This window comes from Epinephelus moara, chromosome 20, assembly GCF_006386435.1.
Source record: "Epinephelus moara isolate mb chromosome 20, YSFRI_EMoa_1.0, whole genome shotgun sequence".
NCBI classification, from domain to species: Eukaryota; Metazoa; Chordata; class Actinopteri; order Perciformes; family Serranidae; genus Epinephelus; species Epinephelus moara.
The window spans coordinates 22,142,789-22,161,782 of record NC_065525.1 but is presented as its reverse complement, the minus strand read 5'-3'; the positions used below and the strand labels follow the sequence as shown (position 1 = coordinate 22,161,782).

Sequence of the window (18,994 nt, the reverse complement as noted above, 5' to 3'; positions counted from 1 at the left end):
TTCACATACACAGCACTGTTGTGTGTAATATTTCCTTATGCAAAACTAATTTATGTAAAGTTGATATATTATCAGTAACATCTGACATACTCTCATAATGTAGCACACCCAAGTATTTTTAGTAAGACTGATGTTTTAATGAAACATCATTTTGTGTAATCATGACCATAGTACAGGCCTGAATTATATCTGTCGCAACCTTCCTCTTGAACCATGACAAATGTGGGGGTACACCAGCAATATAATCAAATGTAACTAACAAAAGCAAATGAATTAAATACATTCTTATAACATTAATAATAAGATGTGTAGCGTGAGTCTCAGTGGAAATAGGGAGTGCATGTGCCTTAGGGACAAGGTAAGGTGTTGTAAGGTGCATGAAAGAGCAAAAGGGATACTGTAGTACTGCCGTCCTCACTCGACTGTCGGTGTGCCTGCAGGACAAAGAGAAAAATACATCTCCATCATTATCACGCTGTTCCCATTGCTGCACTGCAGGGGGCGATATGTCCAGAGCTGCTCCAGCAGAGGTGGAGTTCAGCCTATGTTATTCTTTCCTGCTTTGTCCCTAGGATGAAGACAGTCTTGTGAAATAAATTTAATGTATGTTAGTAAGTCAGATTTTTAAATACCTTCTTAACAGCTTGTTCTTTTTGGGTTGTTATTCCACTCATCCACACCACAGTGTGAACTGTTCAGACAGTTGGTAAGTGGTTGAAGGGAGAGACAAAGGTGGAGCGTTTGGAGACAGGATACACACACACACACACACACACACACACACACACACACACACACAATTTTAAATGCAACCCTTGCTTTTGCTCCCATTTTCAGAGGTTAAGTTAAAGATCTAAGACTTTTTTATGAACTCGGTAGATACGTTTCTCTCAAATTTGGTCACTAAAAAATTCATGTTAGTGACCACTTCTCCTTTTTCAAGATGATCTATTCACCTGACAGGTGCTGCATATGAAGATGCTGATTAAACAGCATCATTACTAAGCAGGTATGTCTTGGAATGGTCACCATAAAAGGCCACTCTACAAACATGCAGTTTGATCACGATCACACAACACAACAAGACACACACAAGATATGGCAGGTTTTGAGAGAGTGTGCATTGGCATCCTGACTGCAGGAATGTCCATCAGAGCTGTTGCTTCTAAACTGAATGTTCAGTTCACTACTTTAAACAGTCTCCAGTTTTGTCTCTGTGAAGTACATCCAACTGGCATCATAACCGCAGAACACATAACCAGCTCAGGACCTCCACGTCCAGTGTCTTCACCTGCAAACTGTCAGAAACTGTCTCAGGGAAGCTCATCTGCATGCTCGTTGTCCTCACCAGGGTCTCGACCTGACAGCAGTTCATCAGCGTAGCCAACTAGTGTGGCTGTGAGGCCTGTTGGATGTACTGCCAATTTCACAGAAATGACTTCAGAGACTGCTTATGGTAGGGAAATGAACATTCAGTTGACGGCTCTGAGCAGCTCTGATGGACATTCCTGCAGTAAGAATGCCAGTGACACACTTCCTCAAAACTTGGGACATCAGTGGCATCGTGTTGTGAAATCAAACTGCACATTTTAGAGTGGCCTTTATTGTGACCATCCCAGGGCACATCTGTGTAATAATGATGCTGTTGAATCAGCATCTTGATATGCAGCACCTGTCAGGTAGGTGGATAAACTTGGAAAAAGAGAAGTGCTTTCTAACATGGATTTTAACAAAATTGTGACCCAACTTTGAGAGAAATATATTGGAGTGCATAAGAAAAGTCTTAAATCTTTATATATACACAGTGTTGAGGAGTAACTAGTTGCATGTAACTAAATTGCAAAATAAATGTAATTGTAATCAGTTACTGAGAAAAAATTAAATTACAGTTACTAATTAAGATGTGGGTGATTACAAAGGTTTTTTGTGCATTATTTCTGGAAATCTTTCAGCTTTATTTTCCAGTTTAAAACATTTGTTAGAAAAATAATCAAATGTAAAAAGTTACATTACATACTATATTTTTAACAGGATAACTAGTAATCTGTAACCTATTAAATTTTTTTTTTATAATTGCAGGACATTACATTACATTAAAATATAATGTTTCTCAGTGAACACAAAACATATCTGTGCTTTTTGACAGTTGTGAGATCAACAACTTATATTTTCTTGGCATCAAGATGTAAAGTAAAATCATGTCTGAAGCTTTAGGTGGTGCCAGGTAATTAGGACCTTCACACACAATGTTTATAGCATAAGGTATAGGCATTAAATAATCGGCTTGCTATGATGTGTGAATGTGTGTCCTAATGTATTTATGACAGCTAATCAGGCTTAGTGGAGCTGGGTCAGCGCATAGTTTTGTCAGTGTGTGTATCTGTAAGGAGCAGGGTGGGTTAGCACAGCAGAGCGCATGTGTGTTCTGCCACTATCAGCACCCTTTATCTTCAGTTTTCCTTGGGGATACATTAAATGGGATTTACAGCTTCACTGTGCAACATAATCAAAAAGGTACGTTTAAATCTGATTGCATTATATTGCATAGAATATGATATATTCACTGTATACTGGATGAGTCGCTATTTCTGATATCCTCTCCAGCTGGATGACTTTTTTATTTTCAGTAATAATAGTAACTAAGTAACAGCAGCCAACGGCAACAAATGTCACTGTGACAAGCTGTACCTCTGTCAAGTGTGGGAAGAAGGTCAAATGAGGTTTCCAGCTGGCCTAGTTGGAGCATAGTCCTTAACATCTACAGTGTGATAGCTCATGCTGATCTCAGGGTTTCCCCTGGTGCAGGATGATGCCGACCTTTATACCAGTACCCCAGCCTTCCTACTCCCAGGCCAGGGAGAACCTGGTGAAGGCTATTCCACCCAAGATCCTCTGTCTGTTGGCCTGCGGAGGGAAAGACTGCCGCTATGAAGGACCAGAGTGCTGGAAATTAAATCAGCAGGTCATCCGAGGCCTTTTCTCCTCCTGGTGAGACGGTGTCACTGCAGCTGTGTTGCGTGCTGTTTCAAAAACATTGAGTGGTAATTTACAGATTATGAACTTTTTCCCATGGCAGGGTGACAGATGACATTATTGCCATGGCAAGACCATCCAAGTGTCTGATTGAGAAGTACAACATCGTAGACCAATTTCAAAGGTAATCACTGTTGCTCATTATTCCTGTGTTGTGTGAGCTGTTCTCCTGTGTGTCTGTGCAGTGTGTGGTTATGTATGATACACGAGAAGCTGTAAGAATTATGAGCCTTCTTGAAAGGTGTGACAACATTATTATCGTACAACTCCCTGCGCACATACAGGTAATAAATAGGAAACAAAGTGGGGAAGGGATCAAGATTAGAAATATTAGATTAGACACATTAAGAAAAAACCCTCTGTTACTTTTTATTGGGTGAATGAGGGTCTGACATCATTACTTTTATTATTACACTAATCAATTTTTCCCACTGTGGACATATTATTGCTTTATTAGTAGAAGAAATATTACCTTTGAATAGGGGCGGCATGATATCAGTGGATATTCAGGGCCAAAAATATTGAGAATAACATTATTGCAACGGCTAAAGAAAATTAAAAATTATTATCACCTTTCATCTCTTTTGTCATCTCCCTTTAAATTATACATTATGTATTTCATTTTCTAAATATCATGGTTATCGTCATTAACAATATATTGCAACAACCCTACCTTTGAGACACATACACAGCACCAGTGTCAGTCATTGTCTTAATAATATGACTTTCTCCCAGGCTGAACATCCGATCGATCATCAACATGCAGATACCAGGAGAGCATGCTCACTGTGGACCTCCCCTCGACCCTGAGAGTGGTTTCACATACTCTCCACAGGTCTTCATGGACAATGACAGTGAGATCTTGATACAGTAAATACACAACATGAAAGATTGACTGCCCTTTGTGTGCCACTCACATGGTGGGAAATGTGAGATAGAAACAGTTGAGCTGATGTAATGAGAGTTTTGGTTTGTGCCAACGGGGCAGCAACTAATTAGTGTTGTGTTTCTACATCATAAACTAGCCTGCAAACACAGCTCATCCTTATGAATGTCCATATGCACATATTTGTATTTTTGCAGTTTACTTTTACAACTTTGGGATGCCAGATTTTGGTGTGTCCTCTCTCGTTGGTATTATTGACGGGGTGAAGGTTTTGGCCTTTGCAGTAAAGGAAGGAAGAGTGGCTGTGCACTGCCATGCAGGCCTGGGCAGGACAGGTAGGAATATACATATATACTGTACCTGCTGTTCATATAAACAATGTGTGTGTGTGTGTGTGTGTCAGGCTGTCAAATTTAGCGCTGTTATGTGTGTTTTCTTGTGTGTTCTTGCTGCCTAACAGGTGTCCTGATAGCCTGTTACTTGATTTACACCCTGCGCATCAGCCCGAGTGAGGCCGTCCATTACGTACGGATTAAACGGCCACGCTCTATCCAAACCCGTGCACAGATCAGCCAGGTGTTTGACTTTGCTCGCCTGCTTGGCACACAACTGGTGCAATACCCGGATCTCAGCCTGCGGCACGGCGCACCTTTCACCCTGCAGCACTACCTAAACCGACAGGCGATATTGCTGCATGGCCTGGAGGCACGCACCCTCAGACACACACCCAAGGTCAGAGCTTTATCATTACATTAACCCTTCATCATGAATATATCTAAATACACTGTGCAACAGTTTACATCCCCCTTCTTTTTTCTCCATTAGGTGGTGTATCTTCTGTGTGTGCATCTCTCCTGCTTAGCCCAGGGTCTCCCTGCTCCTCCAGAGATCCAGGCCGAGCTGGAGAAGAGGTCAGCACTGAGGACCCTGAACAGGGCTGTGAGGGAGACCCTGGTGTCCAAACAGTACTTGCCCTTACTGAGGGAGGGTCATAAGGGCTCATGGGCGGGTTCAGGGTCAGTGTCCTCCTGGGACGAACCACTGGGATTCTTGGAGAGGAAGAGAGAAGTGCTGCTAGACAAACGCAGCTACAGCGACTCTGACCTCAGCAAGATTGCAGTAAATGAGGTGCAGTTTCAGATTATCTGTTCACAGTTACATAAAGTCTCATGAGGCTTTTCTCACTTTGTTGCATTCTGTCCTGAAGGATCTGGAGTCGAGCACATACTGCACCCCAGCACTTGGAAGTGAGAGACAGTGGTGTGTACAGGATCTCATACGCTCTGATTTGAGACCAGGTAGTCCGATCCTTGCCACCCTTTCACCAAGCCACCAGACCATCAAAAAGAAATCTCAGACACTCAACATCCCAATATCTAACATAACAACGAGCAACAACTGTGCGAAGAGGTCTAAGTGCACGGCTAAAAAGACACTTGGCAAATACAGCTCCAACATGGAGGTAACTGTGATTCTTACAGTGAAAAATTAAGCCAATAAAGCCGGCTTCAATGTGAATGCTTTAAAATATTTTCATATTTTTATGTCATATATAGCTGTGCAGAAATCCACATAATCCAGGCCCAACTGCAGTCGCCCGTGCTATTGCTAAGGCAATGGCAGACCATGGTCCTCCAGGAGAAATCATCCTGCAAAGATCGGCTCTGCTGCAGGTGAATAACACCGCTGCAAACCTGGTTTCACATCACAACATGTCACTTTGATCTTGTGCTCTAGAGCCATTGAATTAATACAGTCACTTACCTTTCCCAACAGGAGGAGCTAAACAGTAGCGACTGTGGCTGGGCTCTGCTGGTCACTGAGTCAGATCCTCAGGTTCTCAGTTGTCTGTTGTGGACCTGGCTGGACAAGTTAAGGGTCAGTGGCATCAGACAGGAGGGAATGATTCCAGTGTTTTCAGTTTATGAAGTAAAAAATACACCTTGACGTGTTGCATCTCCGTTTACACTTCCCATACTTTTTCTTCAAACCTCATCCAGGAGCCTGTTCTGAGTGCAGAGGATGTAGACAGGTTGACTTGCGGAGTGAACAACAGGAAGCCTCTCAGTGTGCTCAAAAAGGTAAAGAAACACGTGTGTGATAAATAACCTTTGGCTGTTGAGTATTCTTCTTAAGTCACCTTTACACTCTAAACCTCTTAGGCAAAGATGTAAAAAGTTATTCAATATGACGTCATTACAGCCACAGAGACACACCATCTATTGTCTACTGAGCTGTGTGAGTACGGTGACCAGCCTGTGTCCACACAGAGAGGAGGCAGTGATGCAGCGACTGATGCGGGCCCTTACAAGGGTGAGACACGTCGAATTATAGCATGTTGAAGCTGTGCAGTTCCACAAGAAACCATTTAATATTTTTCAATAATTTGCCTTTTTTAAATATCACCAGCGCCCCCAGGAGGAAATGGGAAACCTTGCGACTCTGATGAAGGTCCTGAAGGCGAGTTTGAAAGAAACCTTCCACAACTACAGATACCTCACAAGGGCCTGCAGCACCAATGCTACAATTTGAAGCATGCTGTGCGTTCCAGTTTCCATACTACCATACTATATAGTATGCCAGAAAAAGATTTAGTGTGTCCCAATATGTAGTATGTCAAATGCAATATGTCAAAAATACCAGGATGGTCTACTACTGCTGGTCCAGTTTTGCAATATGCAAGCCAGTATGCTTTTCTGGCTCTTCTGACCCACAATTCTCTGCACAGCGGACGACATGACACATCGACTGAGCAGCAGAGAGATAACAGCTTGACGGCTCATTGACAGCTGTTTGACAGCTGATTGACAAGCTGCTGTCAGAAGTTGCAATGACAGATGACAGCGCATTCAAGTAACTGATGACTAGTCGAATAGTAATAATAGGAATATTGATTAAGTTGAAAAAAATTAATAATTAAATATTACAAACAACAATAGAACATAACTATTAAAATATTAATTGGCAGAGAACTGCAGATGTATGAGGGATTCAGGGCGTAATGTTATGAGACAGTGGTATGTCCTGTGTGCATACTGCATGCAACAGCACGTACATTTTGAGGGCAGCTGCAGCACCTACTAAAAGTAAAAAGAAAAAGTATGTGATTCGGAACGCACATGGACTGATTACTGAAAAGGCCTACTGGGCACAGGCCCAGGGGCCCAAAGTGTCAGGGGGCAACCCTGGCCTTCACCTGCAAAATGTCACTCAAGTTAACAGCTACTGATCAAGAAGAGACACAAATGACCAATAAAGACACCATATTACCTCAAAGAGACACAAAACTACCAAAAAAGAAATTACAAAAATATGCAAAACAACAACAAAAAAGAGGCAAAACCACCACAAAGCCTGTGTGTTTGCAACTATAACATATTAAAATGTTTGCTGTGAAAAGGGCAGATTAGAACAAGTCTTTTTGGAGCCCTTGGCAAGATTTGGCCTTTGGAGTACCCCACCAGGTCTTACTGACACCATCCAGTTCACAAAAAAGTAACCAACCACCAGAAAATGTCTCTCTCTATCTTTTTAGATTTATCAAATAAACTGCCAACCATGTATTAAGTATGATCTCCCCAATCTTGTCTTAGCCTAATCTAAGTTTATCTGTTATGTTTGGCGCTAAAATGTTGTGTTTGTGTTGTTTTTTCTTGTACTTTCACACACTATCACCACACACAGGAGGGCGACAAATGTGCAAAAATATGCTAATCATTAAAAAAGAAACATAAGAGCTCATAGATTTTTACGCTTAGATCCCTTCTCTATCTTTTTCAAGAATTTGTGTGGCTTCAGTTGATACAGAAGATTGATCCCTCAGACCCACAATATGAATCTGGATGTATCCTTGAAACCACAATTAAATGGGCTATGAGTTTAAAAAAAGAAAAGAGAAATAACACCCTATAAAACCCCTAATGTAGAATTCAACAACGACACTAATACATTTACTGTAGGCTCATATATTTGTTTCATGTCTACTTTAAATAGTATGTAAGCTACTGTACCTTAGTACCAGTAGACTGAATCCAAACAGTGTGTCCACAGTGTGACCCTGTGGCCTGTGTCAGCCTTTCATGCCTAATAAATCATTTACACTATCTGCATACTGTGTTTTCTCTTATAACATTATCGGGAAATTCCTTCACTTGACCTGCACTGTTGCAATACACAGCACATATTAAACATGCCTGTCAGAGAGACGTCTCCACGGCAGCGTTGTCATAGTGAAGCTGACAACAGGCACTAAACAATCTGTGTTTGGGTTCAGTGCACATGCTGAGTTCCTGGGATCTCACCGTAATACCCTGACACACAGAGAGGCTCACAGCAACATCAGGATACTCATGAGGTAAAATGATCTATCTATTTATTTTAGGTCACTAAACTGATAGCAAGTTATTGATTTGTACGCACTTGGTAGACATCTTGTGGTTTTGTTACAGGCTACTGTAGGTGTATGATACCTGTGTTCACTTGGTGAACCATTAGTTAAACTTTACCCACAAATCACCATTAAACAGTAGGCCTTTATTCCAGTGTACAGTTAGCTCATTTGAGTTAGCCAGTAGCTAGCTCAAAATGTATCTCATTAAATGGCCTAAACAAGTGACAGTGCTGTCAGTTTCACTGCTCTGTAACTAAAGTGTAAGATTAGATGTAGTGCTAGCTTTCATATGTGTGACAAGTGGAACTAATGTGACTAAATTATAGATTTTAGATATTTCTTTGTTTTCCTCTCAGTGATTGTATGTTTTTTTTTTTAAAATACACCCTAAATATTTAATTCAGCTAACTATATATTTACATGGTAAATGTGATAAAATGAAATAAAACTAAACTAAAAACGCGTTTAACATTCAAATTAAAAAAAAAAAAAAAAAAATCACAGCTAAAAGGGGTGTTTCCTTATTTTGTGACAAACAAAACTTTCTAAAACTTTCTAGTGCTTCACATCCAGCTCAAATGAACACATGCTGCTGCTTATTATTATTCAAAAACATCTGCTGTGACTGACAGTTCTGCTGTCCATGGTGACATCACACACTGAGGAGCAGTTCAGAATGATGCACAGTGTGTACATGTGAACTTCCATCAGAACCTTCAGGCTTTAACTGCCCTTAAATAACATTTCTAACAATAAAATACACATAATACGGCCTCTTACGGAGCTTGTTGCAACAAGTCCCAGTTATTTGCAGCACAGAATCTAAAGAAACATTTACTAAGTTTGGAGTAGACTCTAATAAAACCTCAAGCACCAGTCAGACCTGTTAGAGATGCTAATGAGGGCTAAATTTCCCATTCAAAGGAAATGTGTGCCAAGGGACCTTTAGAGGGCAAGTGAGCCAATGTGCATAGGAGTCATAAATTTGATATTTTTTATGCTACAACCATGGATGACAGCAGAAGTGCTCCAAAAGCTAATTAATGAATATTCCCTTCCTTACAATCCATCTCTCTCTCAGGGTAATGTCAAGTGCTGAACCTTGGGTTGGGACCTGGAGGCCCCACAAGCCAAGAGGGCCCATAGCTGCCCTCTATGGCAGCCCAGGGCCCAAGTATGCACTGCCTGGACTCACAGGTATAGCCAGAATGGCTGTTAAGCTTTTTTTTCAACCACCAACACCATTATTATGATTAATACTGACACTGTCTGTCCTTGTTTCCGCCATAAAGGAGTTTCTCAACATGACCCCACTAAATACAAAGCACCAATGTTCAGCTTTGGGGCACGTCATGACCGCAAGCTAGAGAGCTCCCCTGGACCAAGCTACCTCATCCCCTCCAACGTCACCAAAGTGGGCAGAGACGGCACTCCTGCGTTTTCACTCCACAGCCGTCCAAAGGAGCCACAATTGTTCCAGGCTCCCGGACCAGGTCAGCCAACCCCTTCACACATAACTGGTTTTGTAAAAGCGCATGGAATTGAAACGCTGCTGATCTCAAATCTCAGACTACGCACTGAAATCTGACATTAAAATGCACACTGTTGTCATCTGAGTTTGCCGGTCAGCAGTGTTTTTAAACACACTTCCTTGCCGTTTTAGGCAAATACTCCCCAGAGCATTCAGTAAAGGCGATCTTCCGCTCCGCTCCTGCTTATTCTCTATCTGGGAGGGGCAAAGACATCAACACCATCCAAACACCAGGTACCGTATTTGGTGTCAACTTTATTTAAGTTGTGGGTAATAAAATTCAATGTTGCATGGAGTATAAATTTCACCTGTAACTCATTCTGCAGGTCCAGCCTCCTACTCTCTGCCCCCAGTGCTGGGAGACAAAACTGTGGCCACATCTGCAGCTCCCACCTTCTCGTTTTGTGGCCGCAGCAAAAACGGAAGCTTCCATGAGGACCTGAAGAAGGTCCGTATGAATGTCATAAAATAATTTCCTTAAAAAATATGTAGAAATCCTTACACTTTTTCTCTATACATTTGTTCCCCCTCCAGACTCCTGGCCCCGCTGCCTACAAAGTTGTGGACCCTTGTATTTACAATAAAAAACCTCCCCAGTTTAGCATGACAGGCCGCAACTTCCCACCCAGTGAAACCACAAAGAAACCAGGACCTGGCGCACACTGTCCTGAGCAGGTAAGAAACCTCACTGGGGCTTTGACGAAATATTTTGCATGTTCCTTTGCTGACGTTTTTTCTCTTCCTAGGTGACCTTCACAAGAGCAAAAGCTCCGAGCTTCTCCTTTGGACTACGTCACTCGGAGTTCATCGCACCCCTCATCATAGATGTGCCTGAATAATCACACATCATCTCATTTCAACCAGAAATTCACACAGCATAAAACAAAAAGCACAATAAAGCTCAGAAAGCAAACTGTGCAGGATTATTGAGATCAGATTATATCGCCACAGTTGAAAGGTCTCACTGTGTTGGTACATGTCACTTTGTCAGGGTTATGACCACTATCAGTATTTGAAGTAAGGTATACTGAATTTAAAAAAGGCTTCATGAGTGGCACATGTCTGACATTTGTATTAATGTAACTTGATTTTTAAGAAAGTATCCTAGACTGGTTTTATTTTCCGAGCTTTTTCTTGTTGGTTCAGAAAACTACTAATTATTTTTGATTGGGTAATTAACATTTTCAGTCAGTACTTTATAAGAATCAATCATAACATGTCATGGCAGGTGTTTATAGTAATATAAAAGGTGTCCCAGTGAGGGAGCCAGCATGCACCATAAAGCAAGGCTCTGGTACTGGCCTGACCTGAATGGAATGAAGCCAGTATTAATGCTTTTAGACATACCTGCTGTGTCAGTCAAGAAGGGTCTGTGTTTAGCTGGCAAATAAATCATCAGTGTAACAGAGACTATGAAATTATTTTATTAAGAGAAGTGAAATGTTATTGTTTTATCGAGGATGTTGTATTGCCTCCAATCCTACTAAAACCTTTGAAAAAAAATCACTTGTCCTCTACACACCCAATTCACTTCAACATTATATTAAACACTTACACAATGACATTATCCACTGCAGTTATTTTAGTATAGAAATGGTAATTGGGATGATTAAACATGGAAAGATTTTTTCTCCAGTTTTATTGTAGCTTGGACATTATGTCCTAAAAGATGTGATGGGACTAAGAGAAGAAGGGGTATGTTCTTGATGGTTACAGGTAGAGGCAGGGGTACTTTTTTTAAAGTCACGGTTATTTCAGTGGCCTAGGGAAGGTCAATTTATATTTGTGAACATGAGCTACTCTCTCTCAAAGCCAGACATCAGAGAAGAAAGAAGAATAGGCCAGGCTAGCCATAGGCTGCTCCAAAGACAATAAATGGGAGCCTAATTTTGTGGACCCCCTTTAAAAAATAAATAAATAAATAAATAAATAAATAAATAAATAAAGAGAAAAAAAAATCCTTTGCATTTTTTTTTTATTTTCTTGGCACTATAATACAAAAAAACTTTTTTAAATGTATTTTATTTATTAGTATTTTTTTTTTTTTTAATCAGACCTCATACTTTTTTAAATATAGGCCTCAGCCTAATGGTTGAGATGGCCCTTAGTGGTAATGGTAAAACAGTAAGAAAAAAAAGTACAACCTGTTATACTGTTATAATGCTTTTGACATGTTAATGACATGTTAATATACCGACAAATATCAGTTTGTTACCATGAAATTAGTAGTGTACCAGTACTAGTAGTATTTTCACGTATGATAGATTAAGATGTACTTTGAAAACATCTCAGAAATGGTTAAAAAAGTCATATTTATCCAGAATTTATATATAATTGAATAACATTATATATTTGGTATTAACAACAATTAGTATTTTGTTTAATTAATTAATTAATCAATACAATTAATCTTTTTTATTTTCATAAAAATGTGAGTTTATTATTTTAGCATCACCACCTTTTACCATAAAAGGACAATTCATCCGTTTGGTTGAGCATGGATTTAGACAGTGAAAAAATAAATAAATAAATCATACTTAAACAATAAATTATTTCAGCCTATATGTATTGGACAACATTAAATGTTTCATTAAATAACAATGAATGATCAGAAGACTTTTGATTTCTTAGTGAATAGTGACATTAGTTCAACATCATTACATTAACCTTGAAAAGCCAAATGGACCATTTGGTAGGGCATGTTAAAAAATAATATTTGACCCATATACTTCTTTTATTTTTTGTGTTAAAAACATTAAACAAATTGCTTTTCTTTAATTAAAGAAAAAACAAACAAAACCAAGAGAGACTCTGAGGTCATTCTTGACAGGCACTTGTAAGGACAGCAGGCGCCATGACGAAGGGGTCCTTCAGGCGTCCCCGTTGCATAGAAACGAAAACCGTCGGAGATGAAACAACCACAAACTTTCAATATCCTGATACCTAGATGAATACATGGAACCAACAAATTTTTCCTTGTGATAGAGAAACATAATTAACACAAGACAGTCAGCGACATTAGGATAAGTAACGTTACTCCTGGTTAAATGCTATCAACGCTAATTCAGTTAGCGGCGCTAACGTTAGCCTCCTTCAGTGCTCAGGGTGAAATGTGGAAGTAACGGTATAGTAGTGATACTTTAACAAGACAAATGTAATTAATGATCGTCTCTGTGATATACTCAGCTTCAGCTAGCATGAGTTTTGTCGATGTCAGGACCGAGAAACCGGTGAAATGAGCGATATCTAGCCGAACCACACGATGTGAATCTCGGCTAACTGACGGAAAGCTAGCTAACACTCATTCTCGTTGTCAGTAGCCACCGTATGCTAGCTCCTATTGGAGCTCAGATTGTTTGTTAGGTGTTTATTCATTCAGTCAGGCAAGTGTTGACTAATACAGTCGTCCCAGTCAAAGCATAGAAAGTTTAATAAAGTACTAAAATGGCTGGCGACATTGGCAGCATCCCTGAACTGGACCAGAAGAAGTACGACTCAGAGGAACAAGTGAAGATCATCTGTCTGGGGGACAGTGCTGTGGGTAAATCTAAGTGAGTATTAGCTGCAGTAATCTCAGGCTTCCTGTAGCTGTTTTGTGTTTTATAATATTTGTAACTTTCCTGAATAGATCATCTGTTATTCTGTCTAATATTTCATTGTTGCGTTGACATAGACTGTGAATCTCTTTCTCTCTCCTTAAGGCTGATGGAGAGGTTTCTCCTGGACGAGTAGTATCCTTTTGCAGCATACTAGTGTCAGCCATTTCTGTAAGTCATTATATGTAGTATTATTATAGCCATAACAGCCTCTGTGTGCACATGAACATGCTATTTAAGGGCAGGCTGGCATGCCTCCGACAAAGCTGTTGAGAGGTTAAGATCCTTAACTGTCTCTGCAGTCGGCCGCAGCAGTTGTCAACCTATGCGCTGACTCTCTACAAACACACAGCCACTGTAGGAAACAAGACAGTAGTGGTCGGTATGTATGGTGCAGCTGCTTTTGTTCTGCTGTCAGTGACGACAGGAAAATCACCTGGAAAGCTTAAATCAGCAGGGATGGTTTTTGTTTTTGATTCACAGATTTCTGGGACACGGCTGGTCAGGAGAGATTTCAGAGCATGCATCCTTCGTACTACCACAAAGCACACGCATGCATCATGGTAATACACGCTTTTGGTTTTACGACAGGTGCATTTCAGTACTCATCTTGCTCCCTGTTGGGACCTTGCATATGTGACTGTAAAAAGTATTCAGAAAAGTAAGGATAAATGATTTCAGATTGATTACTTAAACAACACTTTCCATAAAAAGGCCCAAAATATTGTTTAAGTTACACTCTACACTCTGGTTAAGATCCATTTCTCAAGTATACATTTAACTTGTTCCTTTAGCCTTAAAGGGTTTAGCGCATAAAAAATGTACTCATGTTTTGGGATTTGAGAGGCAGAGAAGTTAACAAGGACTTGTTAGATGACTGCTGGAATGCACCAGTTGAACTGGGGAGGTGACACACTGTCACTGTCAGTACATAAGGCTAAACTCCTGTGTAAACACCTTTCTTCTTTCTCTTAGGTGTTTGATGTTCAAAGGAAGATCACATATAAGAATCTGGCCAACTGGTATAAGGAGCTGAGAGAGTACAGACCTGAGATACCCTGCTGTGTGGTTGCCAACAAAATTGATGGTGAGTCTGTTTCTGACACTGCACATAACAATGACTATCCAGCTCTTACTGTTGTATTAAATGTTAATGTTACATGTAGATTTGTAATGTTTCTTTAGTTTTCACACATTGTCTGTTTGCTCTGTCCTATTGATTAATTGCCCGACCAACACAATTGATTCTGGACTTACAGAGGCAATCATGTTTGTTTTTCCGTATCTGCAGCTGACTTGAAGGTGACACAGAGAAGCTTTAACTTTGGGAAGAAGCAAGGACTCCCATTTTACTTTGTATCAGCAGCTGATGGGACCAATGTAGTTAAGGTTTGAACTTTTGCTTATTCGCCTGTGGTGTTAAAGGGAGAGTTTTTGAAGTGGAGTTGTGTAAGGTACTTATCCGTAGTCAGTGTATTACCTATAGTAGATGGCAGTCGCAGTCGTGTTGTAACAGAAGCAAAGCAACATACTGCAGTGGACGGGGGCGTTAGTCACCTAAAAAATCAACATAAGTTTAAGTGTATGTTATATTTAGAACATTTTCACTGCCTTACCTTGTCGTCAGACAGCCCTCTCCAGCAGAGAACTGAAGCTGTTATATCACTCATGTTCTCTTCAAAGCCACCAAACTCCTTTAACAAAAACAGTAATCTTAGCTCGCTGAACATGTTAGCTGCTGGTTTACCACTGTCTCTATCATTTAGTTGTTTGTGTTATTGTGTGACTTTAGTGAACCAATAAAACACCCTTTAAAACACCAAAGTCACACAATAACACAAACTAACGGATTGAAACAGCGGCAGACCAGCAGCTCCTGTGTTCTGTGAGGTCAAATTGCAGTTTTGTTAAAGAAGTCTGGTGGCTTTGATAAGAGCATAGTTAACAGCATCCGTTTCCCGTTGGAAATGGCTGTCTGACGGCAGTGTAAAGCTGTGAAAAAATTATAAATGTAGCATACGCTTAAATTGATATTGATTTTTTTAGGTGGCTGAAATACATCTTGTTGCTGCCCCTGTCCACAGTAGTACTTTGTTTAGCTTCCGTGGCAGTACTCCTGGCTGCTTCTCCAAACTGGGACCGTGCTGACTGCCATCTACTGTAGGGAACACACTGACTGTGAATAAGTACCTCGTACAACCCCACTTCAAAAATCCAATCCTTTTAATGTCAGCGATCACCAAATTAATTCTTCAGCCATTTCAAACTCATTAATACAGTTAACTGTATGTATGACATTACAACAGGTTTGACAGTGCTCCTTTTATAAATAAAATTTCAAGTTAATTAAGCCTGTATAATCTCATAAATTGTCCAGACCACTTGAGCGCCCCCTGTGTGTTAATAGTTCTGACTGACTGTCACAACAGATGTTCAGAGAGATGATCAAGAGAGCAGTGGACTACAAGCAAAACCCCAGCGACTTCATGGATGAAGTGATGCAAGAATTAGAGGTACACCTCTTTGAATACAGAAACACAGTGTGATCACTGATGTGCTTATCTTTGAAGCTGTTTAATACAACCCTAACCAAAGGCGCTCTAAGAAACTCCATAATTGGTTTATAAGCTGCCATTGTTGTTTTGTTTAAAACAAATTTGTGAGATGCCCACATTCATGAACACAATTTACTTTTTTAATGACTTCTTTGTTCAAGTGGAATATGTTTATACTAATTTACTCTCCTGTCTTTGTTGCTGAAATGAGTTTTTGGCTAAAAACATGTTTGTATTGATGTCGTTTGTTGCACTAATCTCATAGAACTTTGACCTGGAGAAGAAGGAAGATAACTCAGAAGCAGAGGAGGACGGACTGAAAGCAGAGAGTCCCGAGCTGGTCTGACAGATGTTTACACATCCTTCAAACCCTGTTCTCATCTCATGGATAAGTTATCCTCCTCTGGGGTTGCAGCTCAACAGGCACAATATTTGTCACTATGTTGGTCTGCTTTTATACCGGTGGTTTCTAACTCAACCACGTGAGGTTGGCAGACAGTCTTGTAGTCACGTTTTAAGTCACTGCCCTCATGTGACATCTGCAGGGAAATAAACCTGGTGGAATAATTAGGAATTGTGTTAATATTGTGTCATTTAGCTGCTGTGTTAGGCTTGTCATTAATACTTTGTCTAAAAACATCTACTATAATAATAGTAGAAAATCCTACAATGAGGCTGAATGTGTTTTCATTTTGTAATAAGAATGTGAAGCATTGAAAAACGAACTCGCACAGCAAAGAGAACGTGTGATTATGAACTGTATTTGCTGCTGTTCTCGATGTTTGTGTGTAGTGTTGTGTGCAGTGCCAGCGGGGGAGCTGCTGCTGTCGGCTGCTTTTGTTGCATTTATTTTATGATGTAAAGTCTGTTTTCAGCACACTTTAAATGAAAACTTAATGTACCATGTAACCAAATTATTATCATGTCTCTCTTTGCCACTTGCTGTGATTGAGCAACAGGCACAAGAGCACCCAGTACTCAACTCTCAGCATATTGTACAACTGCCAGTCATACATGAGTAGACGTCAGCTGTATTGAACTCTTGTGAAGGTCTCAGCCTTGTGAAATGTTCAGCCAGCTGTGTCCCTCATGATGGATGTGAGGTGGCTGTGTGTGTGTTCATATTAACAGGAATGGTGCCATGAAGAACATTAAATCAGTTTCCTGGCAGAAAGTGAATTTATAGGTCCAGTCTGTTTTCTTTAATTTATAATCACCTGAAAATATGTTTTTTAGGGCCCGAGCAGCACGTGATTGCCTTTTGGGGAGGCTTAACATACTCAAAATCTCATGAAACTTTGCACACACACGTCACATTTGGTGAAAAATTTATTTGTCATGTTCAGCTTCCAAAAAATGGCTCAGTAGCGCCCTCTACAATTTTTTTTTACAAAGCAGCCCCCGAAGCTGGCTTGACCTACATGTACGAAACTTGGTAGGCACGTGTAACATACCAGGACGTACAAAAAAGTCTCTTGGAGCCATAACCTAAATCTAACAGGAAGTCAACCATTTTGAATTTTATGTGGAATTTTCGTGCATTTTTGGCCATTTCCAGGGGTCGTACTTTAACAAACTTCTCCTACGGATTTGATCTGATCAACTTCAAATTTGGTGTGTACCATCTGAAGACATTGGACATCAAAAGTTCAAAGCTTGAGTTTTCATTCAACTGTGTAACCGTGGCGAGGCGTCAAACTGGAAGTGGTTTGTAACTCCAGAATACATGGTCCAATCTGCCCCAAACTTCACGTTTCATAAAGCTCCAGGCCTGAAGCCACCTACATGCACATTAGGTATCATGGTGATTGCAACACCTACTGGCAACAGGAAGTACGTTTTGTCAGACACTTAACTTTTGATTTACATGATACATGATTTACACGGTTGGGTCTACGGTTGAAGAGCAGCAACATGATGTATAATTCATGTCCTCTACAGGGCAACATAGTGGAAAACAGAAGTAATACAAAATGTAAAACAGGTCATTTCAGCGCCCACACTCCATGGAGGATATACCATCTCACCCCAGCATACAGTTCCTGACTTTAATAGAAATGATCTGCCGCGTCAACCGGCATTCTGCCAGCACCCCTGAGTTGCGCAAAGGTGCGAGGGCCCGTTCATTGCTGCTTGCAGCTTAAATATTTTCTTGCTACCTTAGAATGAGACATTTATTTCTACAGTGCATAGGGAGCGAGTCCACATCCACCACGTTTCTGCAGTAGCCCAAAACGGACAAATTAAACACTGGCTCTAGGGCCATTCACATTTTTGTGTCAGCCACTGTAGTTTGCAGCCACTCAGCAATGAGCTGTATCGGAAAAACACACATATTTTACGTGAAACGGCCTCATTCAGCATTTTTACCACTTTTAATCACCAGGGGTCTCATTTATGAAATAATGCGTAGGATCCAAACAAAAAATGTACGTATGAACAACAGCCAAAAATGGCATCTGCCAAAAAATATTCTGACAATTTCTACAATCAGGCTTCCACCTCACCATCTGTGTTAGCAATTACCCATCTCCAAAATGTATGGATTAAAGTTTCTCCCATCAAGTCTGTTTTTATACATGACAACTTTTTGCGTGAGAAGTGGCAGGCTTTCAGGCCTCATTTTGTGCGTACACAATGTTTATAAATGACACCCCTGGCCCCTGGTTTGTTTTGCAGAGGAAAAGACCTCTGCAGATAATTTGGCTCCCAGTAAAAACCTCTTAAACAATGATCTCTAAAGGAATCTTAACCAGGAGCTCATGCTTGCCACATGGGAAAAGTCTCAGCTGGTTGCAATCTGCAATCCTCACCACTAGATGTCATTAAATCCCACACACTGCTCCTTTAACATACCATTCAATTATTTATAGCTGTTATGTTGTACACAGAAACCATGTGTATATATAATATTTATATTTAGCTGTTTTATGTGGCATTTATTCAAAATAAATCACACTGGAATGTTATTTTAGTACCGAGAAACTGAATTAGCAGGAACAA

General features: G+C 40.3%; 3 protein-coding genes across 3 annotated transcripts; all 3 read left to right on the top strand.

The window, feature by feature from the left end:
* The first annotated feature begins 2,806 nt into the window (after window positions 1–2,806).
* On the top strand, window positions 2,807–6,451 carry zgc:77752 (uncharacterized protein LOC393862 homolog). The gene is made up of 12 exons (XM_050073977.1): window positions 2,807–2,988; window positions 3,077–3,157; window positions 3,769–3,887; window positions 4,117–4,254; window positions 4,380–4,651; window positions 4,745–5,038; window positions 5,127–5,381; window positions 5,476–5,592; window positions 5,696–5,797; window positions 5,920–6,000; window positions 6,122–6,232; window positions 6,329–6,451. The coding sequence occupies exons 1-12, from the start codon at window positions 2,807–2,809 to the stop codon at window positions 6,449–6,451; spliced, it is 1,875 nt and encodes a 624-aa protein (XP_049929934.1).
* A 1,663-nt stretch (window positions 6,452–8,114) lies between these two features.
* On the top strand, window positions 8,115–11,407 carry odf3b (outer dense fiber of sperm tails 3B). Its single transcript, XM_050073271.1, has 7 exons — window positions 8,115–8,273; window positions 9,391–9,506; window positions 9,602–9,802; window positions 9,973–10,074; window positions 10,167–10,288; window positions 10,375–10,515; window positions 10,587–11,407. The coding sequence occupies exons 1-7, from the start codon at window positions 8,269–8,271 to the stop codon at window positions 10,677–10,679; spliced, it is 780 nt and encodes a 259-aa protein (XP_049929228.1). The 5' UTR covers window positions 8,115–8,268; the 3' UTR covers window positions 10,680–11,407.
* Window positions 11,408–12,693: 1,286 nt separating this feature from the next.
* On the top strand, window positions 12,694–17,170 carry rabl2 (RAB, member of RAS oncogene family-like 2). Its single transcript, XM_050073085.1, has 8 exons — window positions 12,694–13,391; window positions 13,542–13,571; window positions 13,739–13,818; window positions 13,920–13,999; window positions 14,412–14,523; window positions 14,728–14,825; window positions 15,866–15,949; window positions 16,257–17,170. Exons 1-8 carry the CDS (start codon window positions 13,285–13,287, stop codon window positions 16,335–16,337), a joined length of 672 nt encoding a protein of 223 aa, XP_049929042.1. The 5' UTR covers window positions 12,694–13,284; the 3' UTR covers window positions 16,338–17,170.
* The last annotated feature ends 1,824 nt before the right edge of the window (window positions 17,171–18,994 follow it).

Excerpts from the sequence above, each read along its gene's own strand:
- zgc:77752 (XM_050073977.1), top strand. The coding sequence starts at position 2,807 with ATGATGCCGACCTTTATACCAGTACCCCAGCCTTCCTACTCCCAGGCC. Across the intron at positions 2,989-3,076 it reads CGAGGCCTTTTCTCCTCCTG|GGTGACAGATGACATTATTG; the intron begins GTGAGACGGTGT and ends TTCCCATGGCAG. Across the intron at positions 6,233-6,328 it reads TGATGCGGGCCCTTACAAGG|CGCCCCCAGGAGGAAATGGG; the intron begins GTGAGACACGTC and ends AAATATCACCAG.
- odf3b (XM_050073271.1), top strand. Across the intron at positions 10,075-10,166 it reads CAACACCATCCAAACACCAG|GTCCAGCCTCCTACTCTCTG; the intron begins GTACCGTATTTG and ends CTCATTCTGCAG. Across the intron at positions 10,516-10,586 it reads GCGCACACTGTCCTGAGCAG|GTGACCTTCACAAGAGCAAA; the intron begins GTAAGAAACCTC and ends TTCTCTTCCTAG.
- rabl2 (XM_050073085.1), top strand. The coding sequence starts at position 13,285 with ATGGCTGGCGACATTGGCAGCATCCCTGAACTGGACCAGAAGAAGTAC. Across the intron at positions 13,572-13,738 it reads AGGTTTCTCCTGGACGAGTA|TCGGCCGCAGCAGTTGTCAA; the intron begins GTATCCTTTTGC and ends CTGTCTCTGCAG. Across the intron at positions 13,819-13,919 it reads AAACAAGACAGTAGTGGTCG|ATTTCTGGGACACGGCTGGT; the intron begins GTATGTATGGTG and ends TTTGATTCACAG.